At 55.6% G+C, this 27,304-nt stretch overlaps 1 protein-coding gene across 2 annotated transcripts; it reads left to right on the top strand.

Moving 5' to 3' along the window:
* The first annotated feature begins 374 nt into the window (after positions 1-374).
* On the top strand, positions 375-23,930 carry CALB1 (calbindin 1). 2 transcript variants are annotated; one of them, XM_054708498.1, is made up of 11 exons: positions 375-453; positions 950-1,026; positions 4,992-5,066; positions 15,906-15,989; positions 16,059-16,115; positions 19,483-19,560; positions 21,998-22,053; positions 22,141-22,180; positions 22,312-22,365; positions 23,157-23,228; positions 23,797-23,930. In XM_054708498.1, the coding sequence occupies exons 1-11, from the start codon at positions 375-377 to the stop codon at positions 23,908-23,910; spliced, it is 786 nt and encodes a 261-aa protein (XP_054564473.1). In that variant the 3' UTR covers positions 23,911-23,930. The 2 variants fall into 2 exon arrangements, with proteins under 2 accessions (XP_054564473.1, XP_054564474.1); XM_054708499.1 differs by lacking the exon at positions 4,992-5,066.
* Positions 23,931-27,304: the final 3,374 nt, after the last annotated feature.

The following is a 27,304-nucleotide window of genomic DNA, read 5'->3' as shown; positions in this document are numbered from 1 at the left end:
GGATGAGTGTGTGTGTGTGTGTGGGGGGGGGGGGGGGGGGGCGGCTGATGGACCGCCACGGGGGAGCCTGCGGGGATGATGGGCGGGGCAGGCGGTGTGGCGGTGGGCGGGGCTGTGGGCGGGGCAGTGGGCTGGGCGGGGCGGTGGGCGGGGCGGTGGTGGGGCGGGGCGGGCGGGGCGGTGGGCGGGGCGGTGGGCGGGGCGGGGCGGGTAGGTGGGCGGGGGATAAAGGCTGAAGCCCGCCCGGGACTGAGTGCCGAGCTGAGCTGAGCTGAGCTGCGCTGCGCTGGGCTGAGCAGCACCGCGGACAGCGCCCGGCCGGCGGCTCCGTGCGCACCCATCCCCTCGTGCTGACACTCACACTCCGCTGCGCGATGGCAGAGTCCCACCTGCAGTCGCCCCTCATCTCGGCCTCACAGTTTTTTGAGATCTGGCTTCACTTCGATGCTGACGGTGACTATCTCCTTTCCACCTCTCCATCACCCCTGTCCATCCCTCCCTCTCCCCAGTCTCCTCTCCGTCACCCCCTGTCCATCCCTCCCTCTCCCCAGTCTCCTCTCCGTCACCCCCTGTCCATCCCTCCCTCTCCCCAGTCTCCTCTCCGTCTCCTCTCCATCACCCCTGTCCATCCCTCCCTCTCCCCAGTCTCCTCTCCGTCACCCCCTGTCCATCCCTCCCTCTCCCCGGTCTCCTCTCCGTCACCCCCTGTCCATCCCTCCCTCTCCCCAGTCTCTGTAAATAAGTAAACTTATTTCTCTCCAAGAAAGTGGGGCACAGGGTTTGGTGAACACTGCTCCTCAAAGGTCCCGTGGCCATGCTCAGCACCCCCACACCTGGGCAATCCAGGTCCCTGGGGGGGAGGGAACCTCTGGGGTGGCCAGAAAGACACCCGCCCGGGACACTGCCAGGGAGGGACGGGTGTCTGACACCTGGCGCCTCTGTCTTGCAGGGAGTGGGTACCTGGAAGGCAAGGAGCTGCAGAGCCTGGTCCAGGAGCTCCAGCAGGCGCGGAAGAAGGCGGGGCTGGTAGGTTGAGTTCAAAGGAGGAAAATGCAGATATTCTACATTCGTATCAAGAGCCAGCAGGGCCCCGTGGTTTCTAGGGGTGAGGGGAAGAAGCGGCCTTTCCAAAGTGTGTCGGGTAAAGAGAGACAGACAGAGACAGAGGAGGAGATGGAGAGACAGAGAGAGGGGGAGACAGAGACAGAGAGAGGGGGAGACAGAGACAGAGAGAGGGGGAGACAGAGACAGAGGGGGAGACAGAGACAGAGAGAGGGGGAGACAGAGAGAGGGGGAGACAGAGACAGAGAGGGGGGAGACAGAGACAGAGGGGGAGACAGAGACAGAGAGAGGGGGAGACAGAGACAGAGAGAGGGGGAGACAGAGACAGAGAGAGGGGGAGACAAAGAGAGAGAGAGAGGGGGGGAGACAGAGAGACAGAGACAGGGGGAGACAGAGACAGAGGGGGAGACAGAGACAGAGGGGGAGACAGAGAGGGGGAGACAGAGACAGAGAGAGGGGGAGACAGAGAGGGTGAGACAGAGACAGTGAGAGGGGAAGAGACACAGAGAGAGAGACAGAGTCAGAGAGAGAAAAGCGAGTCCCTGAGGGGAAATCTGTGCCATCTGAAACCGGAGCTTGTGTGCTTGCACTGCCTTCTGGTGCCCAAGAGGCAGTGTGCGTGCGTGCGGTGCGGGGAGCCTGAGGGTCTGCGCCGGACTGGGCTGTTAGGTAATCCTAACTGCCCTGTAACTGCGTGAGCGGCCGGTGCGTCCGCTCTGCCCCTCCGTGGTCAGGAAGCAGACCTGCAGATGAGGACCCTTCCTATGGCCAGCTACTGTTTGATGGTGAAGTGGTTGGAGATCAGAAAACGACCTTCCTCCCCGGGGAAAGCGGAACACGTTGCAACATGATAATGAGCAAAAAGTTAGCAAGAAAGGTGTTCATTTCTGCCCAAAGGGAGAAACCCAAAAGTTAGAAATGTAAACAGTAGAGAAATTTTAACCATTCTGTGCTTTTAAAGTGATGTCCTGCTGGTAAGCAGTTAGCGGTGTTTTGAAAATAGCTCTATTTGTCATGTAAGCCATTAGCTAATTAAACAACCCTTACTAACCCCGCACAACCTCCTTTGGCCCTGCTGGTAAGAAAATATGTGGTTGGCATAAAAGTAAAGTGCCACCTTTAAACCATAGACGAGATGACTGTATAAAGGAGAACAGGTTAAGAATTTTACTAATGTGTTGGGATTTATATGAGACTGCATTTCAGAAGCAGTGCTGGAGTGGGGCTATTAGATAGTACTCTGGTTTTTTGACTACCACTAGAAAGAGATTATGTATGCAAGGTGGGGCAAAAGTAGGTTTACAGTTGTTTGTATGGAAAATAACACAACAATTAACAAATAATGTAAGAATAAACTGTGCTCTGTGTACTCATGGCTGTAGCCCTCCTTTTGCCTCACTGTGTATATATATTTGGAGGAAAACATAGGTGTGTGTGACTTAGCAGATCCCCACCTCTAGCATAGAGTTACATAGAATTTAAAATTACATATATATCACTTACATATCTCTGTTCAACATATTCAAAAAGAAACCCAGAGGACTCTAAAATGCAATGCATCGCTGAACTATCAGTTGCTAAAACCATTGACAAAATCGACTTAAAGGCAGACAACACGCTGGGGATTGTCTCACCAGATTTAGACTCTATAACCTGGAGGTACAACTGAACGGGATCAGGTAAAATAGGAAATGTTTCACACGTTCTTTCTCTCCCCCTCCTTACACACCGCCATGTAAATAAACTTATGCAATACTATCGTTACAGCTCTACGCATCTTTTACTAATAAAGCAAAATGTTTTATTAGTAAAATGTTTCATTAGTAAAAATATATATATATTTTGAATGACAAGTCTCTTCGTCATTTAAAATATTTGGTTGGAAAAAATCTTACTTGTTAAAAAATTTCAAATTGAAACCTTTTAAGATGCTTCCAGCAAATAAATGAATATATTTTAATTTTTCTAGAAGTAATTTTAAAATTGAGATTTATTTTCATCTTAGAAATTAAAATATTTAGAAACTATACATTTTTTCAGATTTTTCTTTTCCTCTCCCCATTTTAATATTTATACTTTTTTGTAAATATTGACTTTATGTTAGAGGTTTGAAGATTTTAGAGCATAATTTTCTTTTCCTATTGCCTAGACTCCAAGTTTAGAATACTTGAAACTTTAATTATTAGATTATAATCCAACAATACCAAACCTGAACACAGACACAGGGTTATATCAAGTTGCTTGGTCCCTTTTTTATCTTTTCTAAGATGATTTTAAGGTTTAAGAACAAATGCTTTGTTCTTTGTGTATGTTAAGAATTGTACATTAGAATGGATAGTCCCACTATGGTCACTCTCACTTTTTAAAAAATACTTTTTTATTGATTTCAGAAAGGACGAGGGAGAGAGAGAGAGAGATAGAAATATCAATGATGAGAGAGAATCATTGATCGGCTGTCTCCTGCACGCCCCACGCTGGGGATCGAGCCCGAAACCCGGGCCTGTGCCCAGACCGGAATCAAACCCTGACCTCCTGGGTTCATAGGTCAACGCTCAACTGAGCCATGCCGGCCGGGCCACTCTCACTTTCTTACAGTTGTTCCTATAGTAAAATTTAATAAATACAAGTTAAAATTAATCCATACTAGAGGAGGTTTTGTTTAAAATACGCTTTTATTTATTTTTAGAGAGAGAGGAAGGGAGAGGGATAGAGAGAGAGAAACATCGATAAGAAACATCGTTGATCCTCCTGCACGCCCCCCACTGGGGATCAAGCGCAACCGGGGCATGTGCCCTGGCCAGGAATTCAACCAATGACCTCTTGGTTCATGGGTCAATGCTCAACCACTGAGCCACACTGACTGGGCTAGAAGAGTTTTTTTGTTTGCTTGTTTGTTTGTTTTTTAAGACTACATTATAATTAAATTACTTAATTACTATCTGCTTCTTCAGTTCTACCAACAATATTTACTTTGGTTCAGAAAGGATTTTGTTAAACTTGTAGTAATGATATTCAGCCTCAATATAGCCCTTTGATTATACTAACTGGTCTATCCCTAGAGCAAACGGCTGCCTCTTTCTAGTTATGACAAAAACTGAGACCTTAATTTGTTTTGCAAGAACACAGAACGGCACGCAGTAAAGGCTGACCTACTTTAAACAGGCTGTTTCCAACGGGCTACATTCAGCCTCCTGACTGCTAGCGGATGCCATGGACCCTGGATCTCCCGCCGTCAGCAGGGCAAGGGAGCAGGTTGCGGGAAGCCGCGTGGCGGGCGCACTCAGTAAGGCGCTCAAACATGTCTATTGAACTCAAGCTCACGTAGTCCAGCACAGACAAAGACAAGGCAGCACGGGGGTGCGGACCATGACCAGCGGCCGAGACTCAGACCCTCAGCATCTGCCTCTGTGAAAGCACACGTCGTTTTTATCTGACACACACTTTTCTGATGTTTCAGTTTTTACTTATTTAATCGATGGATGCCACCTGCCTACCAAGTGAGTCGCTCCTCAGTGTTCACCCTCTTTGCTTGTCCAAACGGAAAGCATGGATTGGGGCCTCCCAGGGAGGAGGCGGTTAGGAGAGGGACAAGGCCGCCTCCAGCTGGGCGGCGCGGGGCAGACGCCTCTGAAGCAGGTGCCAAGTGACCATTGTCTTCCAAGTCATGACAGCTCATCAGCCCAAAGTGAATCGGAGGAAAAATAGCAATCGGTTCAGAAATGGTCATGACAATTGTGACTCCCGCATTGGAAACCAGCATATACTGTTTATCCGTTGTCTTTAATTTTCGTGAGAATGGTTCATCAGTCTGAGAGAGTCTAAATGGCTCCGATCCCAGTTTTCCTTTGCAGTAAGTCACTAGCACCATCACAGCATGCCTGGGTTGGGTCTGATTCTCACGGACTTTTCTTGCTTTTATATGATGTCAGGAGCTGTCGCCCGAGATGAAAGCTTTTGTGGACCAGTACGGGCAGAAGGATGATGGGAAGATAGGAATTGTGGAGGTAAGAGATGCGATTCCAATACAGTTTGGACGAATGGTCTGTGGCCATATTCAACTCAGATAGGACGTGTTGCCTAACTATCAGAAACATAAAATAAAACACCGCGTCCTCAGCTACGTTTAGACGAGACCCTGGGACCAGGGCCAGGCAAGGACCTGCCCACACAGACGCCCGGCTCCCTCCCAGCCCGCGAGTGTGCCTGCCTCACTCGCCGGGACCCTGGCACGGGCATGGCCGCGGGCACCGCTCACCGCTCAGCGCCGTTAGACATAACGGAAACGCCGCGGGCCCGCGCAGTGTCAAAGCCGCGCCTGGGTTCCGAGATTCTATTTTGAACTGGCAGCGGGCGTGTTGGCTCTGTTAGAGGTAGGTCCCTGGAAGTTCAAAACACGGTGCCAGATCTTAGCTTTTGGTGATGACTTCTGTCTGTGAACCAAGGAGGCAAAACTGGTCCCACATCAGGGCTCCGAGCCCCTCACTCGGTCCCCAGGGGCTGGTGCCTCGCAGCTCCTCAACCCTCTGCACCTGTCTGTCTCTATTTCCATGAGAGAACTCGAGTGCACAGCTCCAGGAAGTTAACCAGCTCCTATTTTAAAACACGCCACAGCACAAGGATCATCATGCTCTTTATGTAATGCCCTCAGTCCGCCAGCCTGTGACATTCTGACTGTTAACAGTGTTCAGTCGTAATTTACCTTTGATTCCGAGAACTAACCTGGTTTTCAAGTAATTGATCTCACAGGACAGCTGAGTGCCAGGGTGGAATACACTCCTTTAAACTGCTAACACGGATAGAGTTACAGAAGGACGTACTATTATTATCTTTGTAATTAAAGTATCTCCCTGGAGTCTGCACTCCCCTCTGCAGACATGGAACGCATTGCTGTCTGAGAGATGGATGTATAGCAGCAGGACTTGAGACTGAGAACGAGGCCAGCCGGTGCAGGGGGGCAGCCGGTGCAGGGGGGCCAGCCGGTACAGGGGGGCCAGCCGGTACAGGGGGCAGCCGATGCAGGGGGGCCAGCCAGTACAGGGGGACAGCCGATGCAGGGGGGCCAGGCGGTACAGGGGGGCCAGGCGGTACAGGGGGCCAGCCGGTACAGGGGGCCAGCCGGTACAGGGGGGCAGCCGATGCAGGGGGGCCAGCCGGTGCAGGGGGGCCAGCCGATGCAGGGGGGCCAGCCAGTACAGGGGGGCAGCCGGTGCAGGGGGGCCAGCCGGTGCAGGGGGGCCAGCCGGTACAGGGGGGCCAGCCGGTGCAGGGGGGCCAGCCGATACAGGGGGGCCAGCCGGTGCAGGGGGGCCAGCCGATACAGGGGGGCTAGCCGGTGCAGGGGGGCCAGGCGGTGCAGGGGGGTCGCAGGTCAGTGAGCAGAGGCAGAGGGAGGGAGGCACCCCCGATGCTTTAGGAGGCTCAGGGGTCCCGCACGTGGAACTTTTGCTAGAGGGGACCCTTGGGAAAACTAGCCGAAGGCCTCATTTTCACGATGAGGAGACTGAAGCCAGAAAGGGTGAATGATGCCTGCAGGTGCCCACAGGCAGGAGTGATAACCCGACCTGGCTCTGAGCCCGCCTGGCCCAGGAGTGGGGGTGCTGACAGGTGGGCAGGGAGGAGCGGCCCCAGGAGTGGGGGTGCTGACAGGTGGGGAGGGAGGAGCGGCCCCAGGAGTGGGGGTGCTGACAGGTGGGGAGGGAATAGGGCCCCAGGAGTGGGGGTGCTGACAGGTGGGGAGGGAATAGGGCCCCAGGAGTGGGGGTGCTGACAGGTGGGGAGGGAGGAGCGGCCCCAGGAGTGGGGGTGCTGACAGGTGGGGAGGGAGGAGGGCCCCAGGAGTGGGGGTGCTGACAGGTGGGGAGGGAATAGGGCCCCAGGAGTGGGGGTGCTGACAGGTGGGCAGGGAGGAGGGCCCCAGGAGTGGGGGTGCTGACAGGTGGGCAGGGAGGAGCGGCCCCAGGAGTGGGGGTGCTGATAGGTGGGGAGGGAGGAGGGCCCAGGAGTGGGGGTGCTGACAGGTGGGGAGGGAGGAGGGCCCCAGGAGTGGGGGTGCTGACAGGTGGGCAGGGAGGAGGGCCCCAGGAGTGGGGGTGCTGACAGGTGGGGAGGGAGGAGCGGCCCCAGGAGTGGGGGTGCTGACAGGTGGGCAGGGAGGAGGGCCCCAGGAGTGGGGGTGCTGACAGGTGGGGAGGGAGGAACGGCCCCAGGAGTGGGGGTGCTGACAGGTGGGGAGGGAGGAGGGCCCCAGGAGTGGGGGTGCTGACAGGTGGGGAGGGAATAGGGCCCCAGGAGTGGGGGTGCTGACGTGGGGAGGGAGGAGCGGCCCCAGGAGTGGGGGTGCTGACAGGTGGGCAGGGAGGAGGGCCCCAGGAGTGGGGGTGCTGACAGGTGGGCAGGGAGGAGGGCCCCAGGAGTGGGGGTGCTGACAGGTGGGCAGGGAGGAGCGGCCCCAGGAGTAGGGGTGCTGACAGGTGGGGAGGGAGGAGCGGCCCCAGGAGTGGGGGTGCTGACAGGTGGGCAGGGAGGAGGGCCCCAGGAGTGGGGGTGCTGACAGGTGGGCAGGGAGGAGGGCCCAGGAGTGGGGGTGCTGACAGGTGGGCAGGGAGGAGGGCCCAGGAGTGGGGGTGCTGATAGGTGGGGAGGGAGGAGCGGCCCCAGGAGTGGGGGTGCTGACAGGTGGGGAGGGAGGAGGGCCCAGGAGTGGGGGTGCTGACAGGTGGGCAGGGAGGAGGGCCCCAGGAGTGGGGGTGCTGACAGGTGGGGAGGGAGGAGGGCCCAGGAGTGGGGGTACTGACAGGTGGGGAGGGAGGAGGGCCCAGGAGTGGGGGTGCTGATAGGTGGGGAGGGAGGAGGGCCCAGGAGTGGGGGTGCTGATAGGTGGGAGGGAGGAGGGCCCCAGGAGTGGGGGTGCTGATAGGTGGGGAGGGAGGAGGGCCCAGGAGTGGGGGTGCTGACAGGTGGGCAGGGAGGAGGGCCCAGGAGTGGGGGTGCTGACAGGTGGGCAGGGAGGAGGGCCCAGGAGTGGGGGTGCTGACAGGTGGGGAGGGAGGAGCGGCCCCAGGAGTGGGGGTGCTGACAGGCTGGCTGGGAGGTTCCTGTGACTCTGGCGCTGCCCAGGGTGTCAGTCAGGTGCAGAGGGAAGGAGAGGTTCTGACCTTCATGGGAAAGAGACGGGAAGCGGCCGAAGGAGGGAGGCCCGCCTGCAGGCCAGGTGCCCTCCTGTCACCGGAAAGGGCAGTAAATCAAGTCCGTCCCGCTGGCTCCCGGCCGGCGCAGGCGGCCCCTGCTGCGAACCCCCCGGTGACATGGGGCACAGCACACCCCCCCGGCGGTGGGAAGTGACCCGCGTGGCCGGATCAGCACGCCGCCCACGCGCCACCGCCACCTCGCGGTGGCAGGGACAGCTGGGTTTGCCTCCAGGTTATGCCCGCTCCAGGGTGACTCGTGGTTCATCACAACCCAACCCGGGGCACCCAACGCGAGGCCCCGTCCCCTCAGACTGAGGGCTGGACGGGCGCGTGGGTGGGAAAGACCCGGGGACACAGGTCCATTTCCAAAGTCCGTCCCCACGAAGGTGACCCCCCCTCCCACCGCGCAGCTTTGACACCTGACACACAGGTGCAGTTCTGTGATAGGGAGGTGGTTAACGTGAAGTCAAGCAGGGGAGGTGGAGTTCCGAGGCAATTTAACAAGTGCCACGGCAGTCAGAACTGCTCCGAGGTGGACTGAGACCAAGGGGTCGGTTGCAGAGAAGGCGGTTAGAATAGTCACAGGGAGGAAGCTCTCGGAGATGATGGAAATTCCCCTCCGAGCTCCCCTGGCGGGAGGCGGGCCCACGAGCTTGCACCTGACCCTGGTCGCTCTCCCGTCGCTGCGTCTGTCTGTCCAGGTCACTCGCCCGCTGCAGACAGAGATCTGAAAGCTGCTTTAACCTCACACCCGCCCTCCCTCCACGGCGGGGGCTGGGCTCAGACCGGGGTGCGATGTTGGGGCAGGCTGCTGTTCCACCCGAGACCTTGGGGAGTGACGCACAGTGAACCATGATTTAAAACTGCCTCTGCATAGCATTTTTAAATGGTTTATTAGGAAAACTTTTTGACTGAGGTTTTAATTAAGGGTGACGATGGTAAGGGAGCAGGGTCTTAAAATCGAGAAAGTCAGGCTGTCCAACTTCTGATCTGGCTCCAGCTAAGAGCCGCATGGACGCAGCCCGTCTGTCCGCAGCCTCTGCTCCTGGGCTGGGAATGGGGTGGCGTCTGAGTAGCGACATCAAATGTGACAACACGTGCCAAGCCAGTAGGGGAAGCCTGGCACACGCACAACTCACAAAGGCACCAGCTGCTGCCCCTCCAATGGGAAGGGCTCGCTGGGCGCCCAGCGTGCTCCTCCGAATGCCACGCCTTTCCCCACTTCCTACACGACTTGTCAGATTCAAACCAAAGTTCAACCAGACCTGAGGGAGAGGCGGTGGCGTGCCTCCCAGACGTCCCGGACGCCTCCCTCTGGCTCCCAGATGAAAACAAAGGCTCTGGGACTGGCCGAGGGCTCGGCACGCGGCAGAGTCCCTGGGTGCTGCCCTGGGCGTGCCTCCTCCTGGCACTTCGCCCTCTCGCTCTGCTCACCTCCAGCTGTGACTCGCCTGCCCCTGTGAGTCTCCCTAGGGGACTGGGTCCCAGCCCCAGCTCATGCTCACAGCATAGCCCGGGGTCCCAGCAGGAACCTGGGGCAACTGCAAACATACAGCCGGGGCTGGGCCGCCCCGGCACCGCCAGGCCGTGGGGCCGGCTCCCTGGGAAGCCGGCCCGCTGCGAGCGGAGAGGGGGTTTGCTGGCAGGGCTCTCGGGTCCGTTCCTGTGGAAGGGGAAGGACGGAGCAGGACTGGCCGGGGGCCTGAGCTGTGACAGCCCGCAGGACAGCGGGCCCCACAGTCCCTTGGGCTGGGAAGACCCTTCCCAGGTGTCCCCGGTTTTGAGTGAGAGGTCAGAGCCTTTGCAGGTCCATGTGCTTGGGGACACAGCTCCCGTCAGCCCAGGTCACCTCCCAGACCTGCCAGCTGAGGCCACAGCAGCACCCTGGCTGCTGGAAGCAGGTCTGAGGGTGCCTCATGCTTCCCTCCCCACCCCTGCCCTCCTCGGAGTGTCTGCCCAGGAGCAGCCTTCACTCCCCGAGTCAGGTTGGCTGCAGGCACCGGGCCCGGAGCCCGCGGTGAGGCCCAGCCCACGTGCCCAGGCTGTGCACACAGTGGGCGGTGGGCGGGTGCGAGGCTCCGCAGCTCAGTGACAGGCCTCCTCACAGGGGGGTCTGTGCGGCCACAGCTCCCCGCCTTCCACTCATTCCCTCCACGTGTCCACCTCTCCTCCGGCCCACGAAAGCGTTTTGAGCTCAAGGACTAGGAAATCACCGGTCCTCTTGGGACAGGCGACGGGACACTTCCCTGGCCAAGCAGTGAGCTGGGGGACCTGCCCTGCAGCAAGGCCCGCACTCGGGAGCGGTGAGACTCACGCGGGCGGCACCTGGGGAAGGCGCTGCGTCCCAGTCACGGCGCCCATGCTTCCTACACAGTCACACACCTGAAGGTACTTTCCTATTGCTTTTTAGAGCGAGTGGGAGGGAGGGAGGGAGGGAGGGAGGGAGAGAGAAACATCAGTGTGGGAGAGACACGTCCACTATCCATTGGTTGTCTCCTGGGTCGATCCTGCAATCGAAGGACATGCCCTTGACCAGAATCGGACCCAGGACCTGTTACCGGGAAACCCCGGTGGGCTCGGGCTGCCTGTCGCTGTGTCCAACCACGAAGGCCGGGTTGAATCACATAAGCTGTTTATTGAGGAGGCCAGCCAACCAAGGAGCATCAAATCCTGCCTCCCAGCAGGTGCAGGGGCCAGGGTCCTACAGGGGCCGGGGCCGGGTGAGGCTGGGAACGGAGTGCTGCTACGTGCGGCCCTGGGGGTCCGCAGACGTCCGCTATTGTCCTTGTCATCAGGCGATGAGATGATGTTGACGAGATGATGTTTTGGCTCCTGGTGGGTCGGCCTGACCCTGCTTGTCGGGTCTGCTTGCTGGATTCACAGCTGAGTCACCTCCTCCATCGCTTCGCACAGGCCTTGGAAAGGAAACTTAAGAAAAACTTAACCCCTCTTCACATATAAGAAACTTAACGCCCTGTTCACATAAGTGTATGTGTTAAGATTTAAAATGATGTGATTACTTTTCAGATTAATGCAGGTGCCCTATCCATCAGATTATAGGTCCCCTATCAGACCCTCGGTCCACAGGCCAGCACTAGCCACTGAGCCAGGCTGGCCGGAGCCCGCCTCTCTCTTAGCGGCTGGTGCGTCTTATTGCCTCCTGCATGTCTACAATGTCCAGCGGCTGTAAAATAGGACGGGGCTGCATTCAGTTTAACATGACAGTTCAGGGAAATTAAAAGACGGAATATGCTGAACGTAGATGTTTTTTAAAATTAATTAAAACGAGTCGGACGAAATGGAATGGGCAAAGAAATTTACACTAAAATGAAGAGTGATTTTGCCATCTCTGTGTTTGACTTTCCAGAGATCTCTGGACTTCGTGCGAGATATGTGAATTTTAACTTTTGAAGGAAAGATGGTTAAAATTTTCCTAACTTTACCCTTGGTCATCGCTTACTCGCTTTTTCTCTTATTTTTTTTGTTTAATGTTTTTATGTACTTAGTGGATTTTGATAAGTAGAATTTAAGAAAAAATATGCTTTTCTGTTCAAAACAACACACAATAATTATGAAAATCTAAGCAATATAGAAAACTACGATGAAAATAGTAAAAACCAATTATTCACTATAAATCACAGTAAGTGGGTATTTCTATGAAGTAAAATTATCAGCCGGTCCACAGCCTATGTCAGACACCTGGGGGCTGAGTGTTTGGGGGACAGAGGCCAAGAATATCTGTGACAGGCTCTGGGGCGACAGGCCCTCGGGCGACAGGCTCTGGGGCGTCCACCCAGACTTCACAGCGTCTCTGACAGCCCGAGCCAGCGGCACAGGCGGGCCCGGCTGACCCGCTTCCTGGGTGGACGCTATGCTAACGCTCAGCCACCGCGACCTGCCTTCAGAATGAACAAGCAGGTGTTTCTGGCTCCGCCGCACTCAATCCTCAGGGACTTCGGGTCTGTCCTGGGTTTCAGCCCCCTGTGCGCTGCCTCTGAACAGCACGTTCCAATCTGAGATGTTATTTCAAAGACCTAACGCCCGGTGAGTTAGAGGGCATTTGGTGCGGCATAAAGAAGCTGAGATCATCTGCATGTGAGGCAGAATGATACAGACCATGTTAAACCAGGAGCCCAGCGCTCGATTCGAAATTGTGCGGCGCCGCCCACCCTCGAGTCACCAGTCCGGCCCTGCCTCGCTCCCCGGGCCCCGCAGCAGCCTCGGCCACTGCTGATCAGGCCCTCCCCCAGCACAGGCGCTCAGAGGCCCCTGCCACCCCGCCCCCGACGCTGCACGCACAATCTCCTCCTGTCCGGTTAATTAGCATATTTATTTTATAGATAGAGATAGATAGATAGATAGATAGATAGATAGATGATAGATAGGTAGATAGATAGATAGATAGATGATAGATAGATAGATAGATAGATAGATAGATGATAGGTAGGTAGATAGATAGATAGATAGATGATAGATAGATAGATAGATAGATGATAGATAGATAGATAGATAGATAGATGATAGATAGATAGATGATAGATAGATAGATGATAGATAGATAATAGATAGATAGGTAGATAGATGATAGGTAGGTAGGTAGGTAGGTAGATAGATAGATAGATAGATGATAGATAGATAGGTAGATAGATAGATGATAGATAGATAGATGATAGATAGATAGATGATAGATAGATAATAGATAGATAGATAGATGATAGATAGATAATAGATAGGTAGATAGATGATAGGTAGGTAGGTAGATAGATAGATGATAGATAGATAGGTAGATAGATAGATAGATAGATAGATAGATAGATAGATAGATGATAGATAGATAGATGATAGATAGATAGATGATAGATAGATAGATGATAGATAGATAGATGATAGATAGATAATAGATAGGTAGATAGATGATAGGTAGGTAGGTAGGTAGATAGATAGATGATAGATAGATAGGTAGATAGATAGATGATAGGTAGGTAGGTAGATAGGTAGATAAATAGATAGATAGATGATAGATAGATAGATAGATAGATAGATGATAGATAGATAGGTAGATAGATGATAGATAGATAGGTAGATAGATGATAGGTAGGTAGGTAGGTAGATAGATGATAGATAGATAGGTAGATAGATAGATGATAGGTAGGTAGGTAGGTAGGTAGATAGATAGATGATAGATAGATAGGTAGATAGATGATAGATAGATAGATAGATAGATAGATAGATAGATGATAGATAGATAGGTAGATAGATGATAGGTAGGTAGGTAGGTAGGTAGGTAGATAGATAGATGATAGATAGATAGATAGATAGATAGATAGATAGATAGATAGATAGATGATAGATAGATAGGTAGATAGATGATAGATGATAGATAGATAGGTAGATAGATGATAGGTAGGTAGGTAGGTAGGTAGGTAGATAGATGATAGATAGATAGATAGATAGATGATAGATAGATAGGTAGATAGATGATAGGTAGGTAGGTAGGTAGGTAGGTAGGTAGGTAGATAGAGATAGATAGATAGATAGATGATAGATAGATAGGTAGATAGATGATAGGTAGGTAGGTAGGTAGGTAGATAGATAGATGATAGATAGATAGATAGATAGATAGATAGATAGGTAGGTAGGTAGGTAGGTAGATAGATAGATGATAGATAGATAGGTAGATAGATGATAGGTAGGTAGGTAGGTAGGTAGGTAGATAGATAGATAGATGATAGATAGATAGATAGGTAGATAGATAGATGATAGGTAGGTAGGTAGGTAGATAGATAGATGATAGATTTTAAAATTTCAGCGGACCTAAAGGGTGAAAGCTGGTAAAGTGTGAGTCTCTTCGGTAGTTTGGGAGAACCTTGGACCACATGCTGACCTGAAGGTTCCTCCGGAGCCACATCGGGCGGGGCCCATGCCCAGGGGGGCTCCCAGCGTGGCAGGGAGGGGTGAGGTGCATTCCCAGGGGTGATGCAGCCTCTTCACACACCCCCCACCCCCCACGACCCGGCACCCACTGCGCACCGGCCCTGCTCTATTTCGGCGCCTCTCGGTGGTGAGGATGGAAGTGGCCGGAGGCTCCGGGACCACAGCTAATTCGCAGCCCCGCAGGAATAGAACCGGCTGTGCTCGGCCATCAGTCCACACCCTCCGGGCCCCAGAGATGGGTCATGTTCATCCTAGAATGGGAGCTGGAGCCCCTTTTATTTTTTCCAAAAAACACAAAAGGCATTTAAGTTATGAGCCAAAATCTAAGGAGAAATGTCATAGCATCATGAAAGGGAAATTATAAAATAAGCCCAGGAGCCATCTTCAAGCAGAGGACGTCCCCAGGAGTCCTCCGTGACCACCGCTGAGAGGAGCTGTCTTCTCACCTCATTCCAGAACCTTCCAATTGTTTGGGCTCATCTTCCTTCTCAGACATGGGAACCCACTTCTTCCCAGCCTCCTTTCCCCACATCACTCTCCTGCCTCTCCCCTGCAGTGCACGCCCTCACCCAGCCTCACCCCTGCTGTGCATGCCCTCACCCTGCCTCTCCCCTGCAGTGCACACCCTCACCCAGCCTCACCCCTGCTGTGCATGTCCTCACCCTGCCTCTCCCCTGCAGTGCACACCCTCACCCAGCCTCACCCCTGCTGTGCATGCCCTCACCCTGCCTCTCCCCTGCAGTGCACGCCCTCACCCAGCCTCACCCCTGCTGTGCATGCCCTCACCCTGCCTCTCCCCTGCAGTGCATGCCCTCACCCAGCCTCACCCCTGCTGTGCATGCCCTCACCCTGCCTCTCCCCTGCAGTGCATGCCCTCACCCAGCCTCACCCCTGCTGTGCATGCCCTCACCCTGCCTCTCCCCTGCAGTGCACGCCCTCACCCAGCCTCACCCCTGCTGTGCATGCCCTCACCCTGCCTCTCCCCTGCAGTGCATGCCCTCACCCTGCCTCTCCCCTGCTGTGCACGCCCTCACCCTGCATCTCCCCTGCAGTGCACGCCCCCCCAGCCTCTCCCCTGCTGTGCACGCCCTCACCCTGCATCTCCCCTGCAGTGCACGCCCTCACCCTGCCTCTCCCCTGCTGTGCACGCCCTCACCCTGCATCTCCCCTGCAGTGCACGCCCTCGCCCTGCCTCTTCCCTGCAGTGCACACCCTCGCCCTGCCTCTCCCCTGCAGTGCACACCCAGCCTCTCCCCTGCAGTGCACGCCCAGCCTTTCCCCTGCAGTGCACGCCCAGCCTCTCCCCTGCAGTGCATGCCCTCGCCCTGCCTCTCCCCTGCAGTGCATGCCCTCGCCCTGCCTCTCCCCTGCAGTGCACACCCAGCCTCTCCCCTGCAGTGCACACCCAGCCTCTCCCCTGCAGTGCACGCCCAGCCTTTCCCCTGCAGTGCACGCCCTGCCTCTCCCCTGCAGTGCACGCCCTCGCCCAGCCTCTCCCCTGCAGTGCATGCCCACGCCCGTGCCCTGTGCCAGAGAGGAGCTGTGAGGCAGACAGAGGGCGGGCACAGCCTCCAGCTGAGGGGTGATGCCCGGCCCGAGCACAGCCCAGAGGAGCACAGTGGCTCTCAGGAACCAAGCAGCTCCCGGTGCCGCTCTCCTGGGTCTCGGCGAGCGTGCAGGGGTGCTGCCTGCGCGGCTCCTCACCCTCGGCCTCTCTTGCAGCTGGCGCACGTGCTGCCCACGGAGGAGAACTTCCTGCTGCTGTTCCGGTGCCAGCAGCTCAGGTCCTGCGAGGAGTTCATGAAGGTGAGGCACTGCGGGCGGCCCCGCCTCGGAGCGGGAGGGCCGTCTGACCGCGCTCCCTCTCCCCCACAGACATGGAGGAAGTACGACACTGACCACAGCGGCTTCATCGAGACGGAGGAGCTGAAGGTAAGCCAGGCCGCCCGCGTGTCTTCCTCTCAGACGCAGGGATGACTCTTTAGCCTCCTAACCCTCCCACAAAGGAAGCTGACCCTGAGCCCGCATCTCCACTCGCCACGGAGAGCCAGCTCACCGAGCCTCCGCCCTTCGCTCAGCAAAGCCGGGGTTAGCGCTCCGTGCGGGCACAGTTATCCTCTGACCCGGACAGATGCCGAGCGCTCGGCTGAGCACGCCACTCCTCTCCCTGAGAGGTGATGGTTCATCCACTAAACATCTGTGTGAACAGGCTCCTCTCGGGAGAAAGGCGTTAACAATCACTGGGCCAGACTATCTGCCAGGTGCAGTGCCCACCACCGTGTCCCGTGTCCCGTGTCCCGTGTCGGGGTGAGCTTGGGGGTCCTTTCACCCCGTGAGGAGGAGGGAGGAGGTGGGGAGAGGGCCTCAGGGCCTCACAGAAGTCTGACGCAGGGCCTGGGGGCGGACCCAGCTCCTCAGCCTCTGGCTGGGACCGTCCACACCGGTTCCTCTCGACAGCAAGGCCCTCGGGTGGCCCCACGCCTGGCGGGCCAGGCTGCTCAGAAAAGCAGCCGCGAAGTGAGTGCCTGCCCCTCGCACAGGCTGCGGGCGCTGGGGAGGTGCAGGGGCAGGAGGACGCCAGGAGCCCGGTCGGTCCTCCTCCGGACGGCCTCTGCGTCCCTGTGCCGGCGGGTCCTCCTCTCCATCCCTGTGCCGGCGGGTCCTCCTCCAGACGGCCTCTGCGTCCCTGTGCCGGCGGGTCCTCCTCCTCCGGACGGCCTCTGCGTCCCTGTGCCGGCGGGTCCTCCTCCTCCGGACGGCCTCTGCGTCCCTGTGCCGGCGGGTCCTCCTCTCCATCCCTGTGCCGGCGGGTCCTCCTCTCCATCCCTGTGCCGGCGGGTCCTCCTCTCCATCCCTGTGCCGGCGGGTCCTCCTCTCCATCCCTGTGCCGGCGGGTCCTCCTCTCCATCCCTGTGCCGGCGGGTCCTCCTCTCCATCCCTGTGCCGGCGGGTCCTCCTCTCCATCCCTGTGCCGGCGGGTCCTCCTCCTCCGGACGGCCTCTGCGTCCCTGTGCCAGCGCACACCGCCTGCTGGCGGCCACGGGGGCTTCCCTCCGGCCTGAGCGCATGCAGATCTGTGAGACGCAAGGCGCAGTAGGTCTGTCCTGCATAAGCCCCTGACGACTGGCCTTCAGAACGTGGAAGCATCTTCCCTCCACCCCACGCCTTCGCAGCAGGAGCCCGCGCCCGGCCGTCGGCGTGCGGCTCAGGGAGCAGCGCAGTCAGGAGCCGGCGATGTGGGGGCACAGGGCGTGGCGTCGCACCCTAACCCTCGCCAAGACGTTCGGAGCGGACGTCACTGTGCCACGCCACAGAGAAACCCAAGTCGGGGTGCTGGAAAGGTCACGTGTCCACAGCTGCCGGGGAAGAGCCAGGGGTGCGGGTCTCACCACGCAGGCTGTCCCGCAGCTGCGAGCAGGGACGCGCTCCCGCTCACAGTGGACGTGGCGGGAGTCGCACCATTTTATTTAATTTCATCTTTAAAGTTAAACTGATCGGGGTGACATTGGTCAACCTGATCAGGTGGCTCAGGTGTGGGTTGCTATGGTGCCCGGTCTGTATGCGGCGCTGTGTGCCCGTCACTCAAAGTCAGGTCGCCTCCCGTGGCCGCCCGCGCGGACCGGAGACGGCCTGGGCCGCTGCACCGGCTAAGACATGTCCGGCCATCGCTCTGGGAGGGAACATGCTTCAGCGAAATCACAAGAAACAAAGTCGACGCGGAGGCCGCAGGTGGCCGCTGAGCGCTGTGTTTTCATCCCATTGAACCAAACGTCCTTTGGAAAGTTAGCTCCGGTTCCCAACAGAAGCTTCCACTCATTTCCAGCCTCAGACCCGGACGGCCTCCTCTTTGCTCTGAATGTTCTTCTCGGGAAGAGGCTCTCGCCTGGCAGAGCCGCGGCGGCCTGAGTGGCTCTCAGAAAGCTCGTTCAGAGAAGCCGCCTGCTCCTGCCCGGGCTATTTTTGTGACCATTTTTGTCTCTGGTGAGGACTTTACCCCAATTAATCTCTGACAGAAGCCTTCTAAGACTCAAAATAAAACTCACCTCAGAGATAACTTGGAAGTTTCCATCTTCCCTTCGGGTTTGAAGAGGAATGCCGGGAGCGGAAATCGATGTGTCAGCCCCCGGCTCCTCCTGAGAGAGGAGAGCAGGTGCCGCCTCCCAGCGGGGACACGGGGACCAGCGCCTCGCGGAGCCAGACCATCCTCCTGCCCCCCCAGATCATCCTCCCGCTCCCCCGACCGTCCTCCCGCCCCCCCAGACCATCCTCCTGCCCCCCAGATCATCCTCCTGCTCCCAGACCGTCCTCCTGCCCTCCCAGACCATCCTCCTGCCCCCAGACCATCCTCCTGCCCCCCCAGACCGTCCTCCTGCCCTCCCAGACCATCCTCCTGCCCCCAGACCATCCTCCTGCCCCCCCAGACCATCCTCCTGCCCCCCCAGACCATCCTCCTGCCCCCCCAGACCATCCTCCTGCCCCCCCAGACCATCCTCCCGCCCCCCCCCAGACCGTCCTCCTGCCCCAGACCATCCTCCTGCCCCCCAGACCGTCCTCCCGCCCCAGACCATCCTCCTGCCCCCCCAGACCGTCCTCCCACCCCCCCAGACCATCCTCCTGCCCCCAGACCGTCCTCCCGCCCCCCCAGACCATCCTCCTGCCCCCAGACCGCAGCCCACGGCAGCTTCCCGGAGCGGAGAGAGCCAGGCACGGAGCGGAGGCTGGCCCTGCTCGCCGCCCTGTCACTCCTGTGGGAGCCCCGGTGTACAAGCACTGACGTCCCTCCTACCCTCCATCACCCTCCCGGCACCCCCTGTCCACACGGTCACGTGTCCTCGGGGAGAGATGGCATCGCGGTGCCACCTGCATTAGGAAGCCGGCCTGAGTGGCGTGGCCTGAAGCTCCCGGCCAGCCCGGAAGGAGCTGCTCTGGTGACCAGGGCGCACCCCAGGCTCCCCGAGGCCATTTGGCGGCCAGGGCGCACCCCAGGCTCCCCGAGGCCGCGGCCAGGGCGTGCTCCCGCCGGGTGGCGAGCGCGGGTGAGGTGTCCAGAAACTGGCCGGCTGAGCTGGCTGCTTGTCCAGGTCCGCTCGGACCCCTGCCGTGCAGCCAGACTCCTTTCCCTGGACCCTGGAGCAGGCCACAGCCGGAGCGGGCGGGAGCAGCCGCCGCAGGGCTGGGTCTGCGGGAACCAGGGCGGCGGCTCTCCCCTCTGTCCCCCCCCCCCCCCAGTGCGGCCTCAGAAAGACGCCGCCTCCCCGGGCAGTCACCGAGGAAGCGCCCCATGTTCTCTGTCCCCCAGAACTTCCTCAAGGACCTGCTGGAGAGAGCCAACAAGACGGTGGATGAGGCGAAGCTGGCCGAGTACACAGACCTCATGGTAAGGCGCCGGTGAGAGCGGGGCCCTGTGGCCGGTGAGAGCGGGGCCCGCCCCGTGGCCGGTGAGAGTGGGGCCCTGTGGCCGGTGAGAGCGGGGCCCGCCCCGTGGCCGGTGAGAGTGGGGCCCTGTGGCCGGTGAGAGCGGGGCCCGCCCTGTGGCCGGTGAGAGCGGGGCCCTGTGGCCGGTGAGAGCGGGGCCCTGTGGCCGGTGAGAGCGGGGCCCGCCCTGTGGCCGGTGAGAGCGGGGCCTGGGCGGCCGGTGAGAGCGGGGCCCTGTGGCCGGTGAGAGCGGGGCCCCGTGGCCGGTGAGAGCGGGGCCCTGTGGCCGGTGAGAGCGGGGCCCGCCCCGTGGCCGGTGAGAGCACGGGTGCCACTCACGGGAAAGCTGACGCCCGGCCGCGGCGGCCCTCGCGGCTGTGCCACAGGCTCCAAACGGGCACATCTCTGCTCGTGCAGTCCAGTCAGCAATTTGGTCTCAAAAGATCACTTGTTTTTCTTACAAGCCAGTGTATTATGTCACTAATTCTATAACTCAGATCATGTAAGTCACATTATAGATATATGCGTTATATCACTAACAGTCGTTTATTATGGAAGTCCTCAATCCATTTTTCTCAGAAAAGCATTGGGGAAGCACGGGTTTTGTTAGAGTTTAGAGAGCACTCACAGCGGCCTTGCTCGTTGAGCCTGTGGTAAGACGTACGTCTGCCTCTGCCTTTTGAGTTGGTGATTTTGGAGCATCACCTGGGTGTGTGGGTGAGGCAATCCAAACACGCCTTTGTGCTTGTCGGGGGGCAGTGTGAGCGAGATCTGCGGTCCGTGCTGACCGTGGAGCTCAGAAAGCTGCTTCACGCACAGGCATCCGTGTCTTAGGAATGAATGTCAAATGCGTTCATGAAGCCCAGATAAAGCCATCCCGTGCCCGAGAGGTTAACGCGTTTCAAGTGGGTAAGTGGGCTCATGCTGATTCCTTAGGACCACGAGGGCTTTTCCTAACCCGCTTCAGCCGCGGGCAACACTGTTTTAATTGTTTACTTCTTGGAATTTAAAGTTTCATTGTGCAGTCAGCGCGCGTGTGTGTGTCCATGCTTGAACTGCCGTGGCAGTGAATTCTCACCTCGTGGATTTAGGTAGTGACCCACACAACGTAAGTGCATGTGATAAAACCGTGTTACACCAGACGGGTTAGGGAGTTGGACTCTCCAGTGCCCTTATACAAGGCGTGGTTACGTCTGAGGAAGCTGAGGCCGGCTCTCGGCCTGCCAGCCCACCTCACGTGGGGAACCCCTCCAGAGCGGAGCTGCGCCGCGGCCACTGCGGCGACGGGTGTTAGAAAGCGGGCGAACATCTAGTTTCAAACAACCCATTTTCTGTGTCCGCCTTGCATCGCAGCGGAAGCATCAGCACAGAACTGTGTCACGGAGGGCCGCCCGGCGCCGGCTTCCGGGAGAGGACACTAACCTACATCCACCGGCGGGCGGGGTGGCGATCTTAAGGGATGTCTATTTAGAGTAAAGACTCCTCTCCAGGTAGAGCTCTGAGCCGCCTTTTAAAGCCACTCAGATGGGAGTTTGCATATCTGATTAAATGTCATAAACCAGTTCAAATCGGAGAAGCAAATTAATCAAGAACTAATTAACATTTAAGTATATCTGTGGGGAAATGTGTCCCTGTGGGCACTGATCCGTGTGACTGGCGTCCGGGGCTCGGTGCTGATAGTGGGACAATGAATTATAAAACGTGTCAGCATCTGCCTCCCCCAGACACGCCTTCCTTCTGTCCCCAAAGAGGCCCCATTCTGACCCGCATCGCATTCCTTTATGAACAAAAATAATGCACTTTTCCACTTATGTGGTGTACATATTTGTTCTATTTCATACACAATTCTTCTGTCCGCGATAGCACAGCAGTATTCCTACCTGGCCCGGGCCGTGTCTGCGGGGCGGGGCGTGTACGTGCTGGGCTTTACAGCGCACCCAGCATGCAAAGGGAATGAAACAACTCCAAATTACTCGAAAGTTCTGTTCTCCAAGGATTATTCATAGTGTCTGCCTATTGCTGTGGGTGTCCCCCATTATGTTCCTGAGAGAAAAGCAAGTATTTATTTCACACCACTGCGCGGGCAGTCAGGGGGTGCTCCCGCAGACCCGCCCGCCTCACGTCTAGAGACATGCGCACGTCTGTTCGAGGAAGACCATGGCAGGCTTCTAGCCGTGGGCCACCATGCTCCACTGCTCTAAGTTCTCTGAGACACTTGGGCAATTATACAGGTTACAGAACTGAAGACCCTGCCCCAATAGTTTAACAAATGCTACTTTCTACAACTTTGCTATATATATAAGTAATTCGTAACTCAAACAGCTTTAAGTTGAATTTTCTTGTCCTTCATGCAATAAACCATTATTCAATGGCTACAATAATGACTTTTTGTCTTTCAGCTGAAATTGTTTGATTCAAATAATGACGGGAAGCTGGAGTTAACCGAGATGGCCCGGTGAGTTAGGGGCTGCGCAAATATTAACACAAGCCGATCCCTGTCAAAAAAATCTAATTTATTAACGTAATGTTTTTCTCTCAAAAGGCTACTACCAGTGCAGGAGAATTTTCTTCTTAAATTTCAGGTATTTCTCTTTTTCTCTACCATCGATGGTATTTTCCTTGAGCAGTCACAATGTGGGAGAGCCGCTGAGGGAAACGCAATAAACCTTGCCAACCAGCAGCATTTTAACATTGCTCCTTCTCTACCCTCCAGGGCGTCAAAATGTGTGGGAAAGAGTTCAATAAAGCTTTCGAGTTATATGACCAGGTAAAAGTCTGTTCTTAGCTGTAGTTCGTCAGAATTTGCAAAATGCTAAGGGGGAAAACCCTCAGGCTCCAGGCTCCTATGAAAAGCAACATGCGTCACCCAGCTGCCTCCTTCTCACCCAGGAAATGTATGATGGTGTGTCCCAAATTAGGCAAATCTTGACGCAAATCCCACGCTATGACTGACCTGCTATGAAGCTTTGAATAAGATACCAAAGTCCTCTGAGCCTCAGTTTCCTCACTTGTAAACAAAGTCAGTACCACCTGTTCTGCAGGTGGGAGGAGGACTAATCTGGATGAAAATTCCAGCAGTTTCCTCCACTCAGTGAAAGGCTCTGCCCTGTGCGTGTGTGTGTGTGTGAGTGTGCGTGTGTGTGTGTGTGTGTGTGTGTGTGTGTGTGTGTGTAAAGGGCTGTTTGCAAGGTCACTGCTAACCTCCTTTATTTGCTCTGGAAGTCTCTACCCCTGGACCAAACCAGTGTGACACCAGCGGGTCACATGGCCCCCCGGCCTCCATGTCCTCACTCATATGAGCACATGGGTGACAGGCACCTCCACAGGAGGTGAAGTGAGCATGAAGAGACGTGTTAAATGTGAAGCTCTTTGAAACGCTCAAAGCATGTGACCAATGTAAGGTGTTGAATGAGAGGTGACTCTGGAACCTCGGAGCAGTCAGCCATGCGGATCTGAGAGGGGGTCCGGTGCTGTCTGGGACGGGGCCAGAGCATGTCCCTCATGTGTGTGGCTGCACTGCCATGGTGTCCGAGACCTGCTCTGCTTCTCCTCCCTCAGGACGGCAATGGCTACATCGATGAACATGAGCTCGACGCTTTGCTGAAGGATCTGTGCGAGAAGAACAAGCAGGTAACTCGTTACCGGTTCTTACTTCTTAGGCAGGTTTTACGGATCCATCCGGAAACAACCACCCACAATGTGTGGAACTCTGAACATTTGGAGAGGGGCAGGAGTAGCTTCAGTTCCTAACCTGATTTGGCAACTGGGATCAATAGATGTTTATTTATTTTATTGTTTATTAATCCTCACCCGAGGATATTTTTTCCATTGATTTTTAGAGAGAGTGGAAGGGAGAGGGACAGAGAGGGGAGAGAGAGAAACACTGATGTGACAGAGACACATCAACTGGTTGCCTCCCACTTGTACCCTGATGGGGGCCGGGGATTGAACCCACAACCTTGACTGGAAATCAAACCCATGACCCTTCAGTCTGCAGGCCAACACTCTAACCACTGAGCGTACCAGCCAGAGCTGGGATCAATAGACTTTACAACCACCTTGTACCCAGCTCCTTTACAACCACCCAGCTCCTCTCCAGGGGCCTCTGTACGGAGCAGTTTCCTGCCACAGCCCTCACCCGGCCACGCTGACTCACTTCCACGTTAACCGGGCCGCGTGCCCTCTGTGCTCTGTGCAGGACCTGGACATTAACAGCATCCCCAACTACAAGAAGAGCATCATGGCCTTGTCCGACGGCGGGAAGCTGTACCGGACGGACCTCGCCCTCATCCTCTCTGCTGGGGACAACTAGAGTGGTAACTCGGCCACTCGCTAGCGGTACACCTTACCTAAAACAAGTGTGCGCTCTAGGGGAGTAGGCTGTTTCCGTTTGTAGCTGTACATTTAACTGCCCGTAGATAACTGTCCAGGTGTGTGGCACAATCTTTCCACTTGTTTCTATACTGCTTGTAATGTACAGTTTTTGTACCGCAGGACTGAAAAGGAGATTGTCTATGCTTAAGCCAGTCAATACACCCATTAAAAAAATAACCTGACATATTCCTGCTTTCATACATGGAGTTGGTCAGCATTTCCCTAAACAATTCATCAGGATTAATCTCTACAACTCTAGTCTCTGATGTGTTAATGCAAGTTTTTCACCAAAGCATTCTCATTTCAGACAATCACAGGCCAATCCCACGAAATCGTTCTAAGCTGTCCTTCCAGTTACCAGGAGGCGTGTGCTTTCGCATTAGAGTACTGACACGTCCCCCGTAGTTAGGTAGCAGGCCCTGGGGCAGGATGCCGTCTCCTGCTTGACCTCACCACGTGCTGGTCAGGCGATTTGGGGGCAAGACAGTGCCCGGCGGACGCCACACTGTGTCCGGTCCTTGTGTGTCTCCCACACGCTCACTGTCGGAGGACAGCCTCAGCCCACTTTCTAAACAGTTTTCACGTGTTGGGGACGACAATTATTCTAGAAAATGCTGTTTTGATGTCGTGTTCTGTCACCTCCGATTAAATCCCACGTGCGGAGCAGCCTGGTGTCTAGTTCGCGTCCTTCCGGGACTTTCTTCCCACGCAGAACTTCTCATTCCGTTCGAGCGCCTCCAAAAACATCCTCTATTCTCACTCTCCTTTTCCCGACATCACTGATCCCAACACCAGGCCAGGCCCTGCTGGCTGAGTCACATCAGCAGCCGTGTCTCTCGTGAATTTGTCTTTCATGTTGAGATGAGCATTCAAAATAATTGTATTTCTGTCCTCAAATAGTTTCAAATGAGTTAAAAATAACCGTGAAGAGAAATGCTGTGTAACCGCCTGGTCCATAGGGAGATGCTAGCACGGCCTGACCGCACAGTCCACTCCTGCTGCGGCGCTGCCTGCTGGGGCCTCGGGCGGGCTGCCACTCCTGGACCCAGCTTCGGGCCGTCCGTGAACTCAGCACCAACTTTCTCAGTTAACAGAAATAATAGTAGAAATGACGTGTCTCTTTCCCCCCAAGAATGAAGAGAGGATGTGCGCCCAGGAATGGAATTTCCGGGCCAGGTGGGTGGGCTGTGGTGCAGCGAGTGGTGCTGAGGATGGAAAGAGGAAAGGGAGTGAGGCCCCTGCATTTGTGTTGAAAACCTCTTCCTGGGTCAGCAGGTGGGGACGCAGGTGCTCAGATGGTAAATGTCACCTGCGACCCGGAGCTGCCCCGACTCACAGAAGGAATACACACTTAGGAATACACTCTTAGGAATAACAATTTGAAAATGTACATCAAGGGTCCTTAAAAGCTTTATAACCTTTGATTAATAGTACTAGAAGCCCGGTGCATGAAATTCGTGCATGGGGGTGGGTGTCCCATGGGACAGCCTGCACCCTCTCCAATCTGGAACCCCTTGAGAGATGTCCAATTGGGCCTAAACGGGCAGTCGGACATCCCTCTCACAATCCAGGACTGCTGGCTCCCAACAGCTCGCCTGCTTGCCTGCCTAATTGCCCCTAAACGCTTCTGCCTGCCAGTCTGATCACCCCCTAACCACTCCCCTGCCAGCCTGATCAATGCCTAACTGCTCCCCTACTGGTCCGATTGCCCCTAACTGCCCTCCCCTGCTGGCCTGATCACCCCTAACTGCCCACCCCTGCCGGCCTGGTCGCCCCTGATTGATCTCCCTTTCAGGCCTAATCACCCCCAACTGCCCTTCCCTGCTAGCCTGGTTGCCCCTAACTGCCCTCCCTTGCTGGCCTAGTCACCCCCTACTGCCCTCCCCTGCAGGCCTGGTCCCTCCCAACTGTCCTCCCCTGCAGGTCATCTTGTGGTGGCCATCTTGTGTTCATATGGGGGTGGCCATCTTTGACCACATGGGGGCGGCCATCTTGTGTGTTGAAGTGATGGTCAATTTGCATATTACTCCTTTGTTAGATAGGATTACTTCAGGAATCCATCATGAGGAAACAATTCCAAATTTTAAAGATGTTTTATACCCAAGGAGTTCTTCACAGGTGTATATATTACACCAAAAAATAAAATAACCTACTTCCAAAAATAAAGTATGATAAATATAAACAATGATAGCCCTGGCTGAGTGGCTTAATTCATTGGAGCGTCATCCCATACACCAAAGGGTTGTGGGTTCGACTATGGGTCAGGGCACATACCTAGGTTGCATGCAAGTTTGATTCCTGGTTGGGCAAGTACAGGAAACAACCAATGTTTCTCTCTCTAAAATCCAATAAAAAAATACAACCTCAAGTGAGATATATATACACACACAAACACACACAAAGAAATATGAAAAAAATCATTTTTATGAAAAAAACAGGATCTGTTTTATTATGCAATCTCAACTTTTTTTAAAAAGGGAGAGATTATGAAAACATTGGGGGAAAACAATATTTATAAAGTTATAAAAATGTGAACACAGTATTAATTTAACAAAATATATGGATGCAGTTGCACTGGTAGAATTAATGGGAGGGAGGCATGTAAAGTCCAGAAGAAGAGGCACAGCTCAGAGCGAAGATGTTCCCACTGGAGGCCTTCCTGCCAGTTACACAAACAACAACTTCCATATCAATAAAAATCAGATGAAAAGGCCAAGGCTGGAAAGAACTGTCTGAAAGTATAAACAGAAGTCTTCTTTAGGAAGTGAGTTTTACCCTTCCTATCATATTGTATTTTCACATTGTCTATGATAACCAGTCTTAGGAAGTCAGGGTGGTCCGCCTTGGAGGCGGCACTTCAATGGCAAGAGGAGGGAAAGGGGTGCCCTGGGCCAGAGCTGGTACGGCGGGGATGGCAAAGTCACTTCTCCCAAATAGAGCACACCCGGCTGTGTACACGCCTAACGTGCAGTAAGTGTTCCACGCGGGCTCAGCGACACCCTCACCTGGAGGAACTGCTCCCAGCAGGGCCCCTCCCAGGAGCTGGGCTGAGGGGACAGTCAGTTGCTGAGTGTGCACTGAGCCATTCCTGGGAAAGCAAAATAGTCCTTTTAAAACATAAGCTCAAAATTATAGCTGCATAGACTTGAGACTGTGGCTTTCTTATTTGACTAGAGGCCGGGTGCACGAAATTCGTGCACAGGGGGTGTGTGTGTCCCTCAGCCCAGCCTGCACCCTCGCCAATCTGGGACCCCTCTCACAATCCAGGACTGCTGGCTCCCAACTGTTCGCCTGCTTGCCTGCCTGATTGCCCCCTAACTGCTTCTGCCTGC

Source organism: Eptesicus fuscus, chromosome 19, assembly GCF_027574615.1.
Source record: "Eptesicus fuscus isolate TK198812 chromosome 19, DD_ASM_mEF_20220401, whole genome shotgun sequence".
NCBI classification, from domain to species: Eukaryota; Metazoa; Chordata; class Mammalia; order Chiroptera; family Vespertilionidae; genus Eptesicus; species Eptesicus fuscus.
This window is presented reverse-complemented; position numbering and strand designations above follow the sequence as displayed.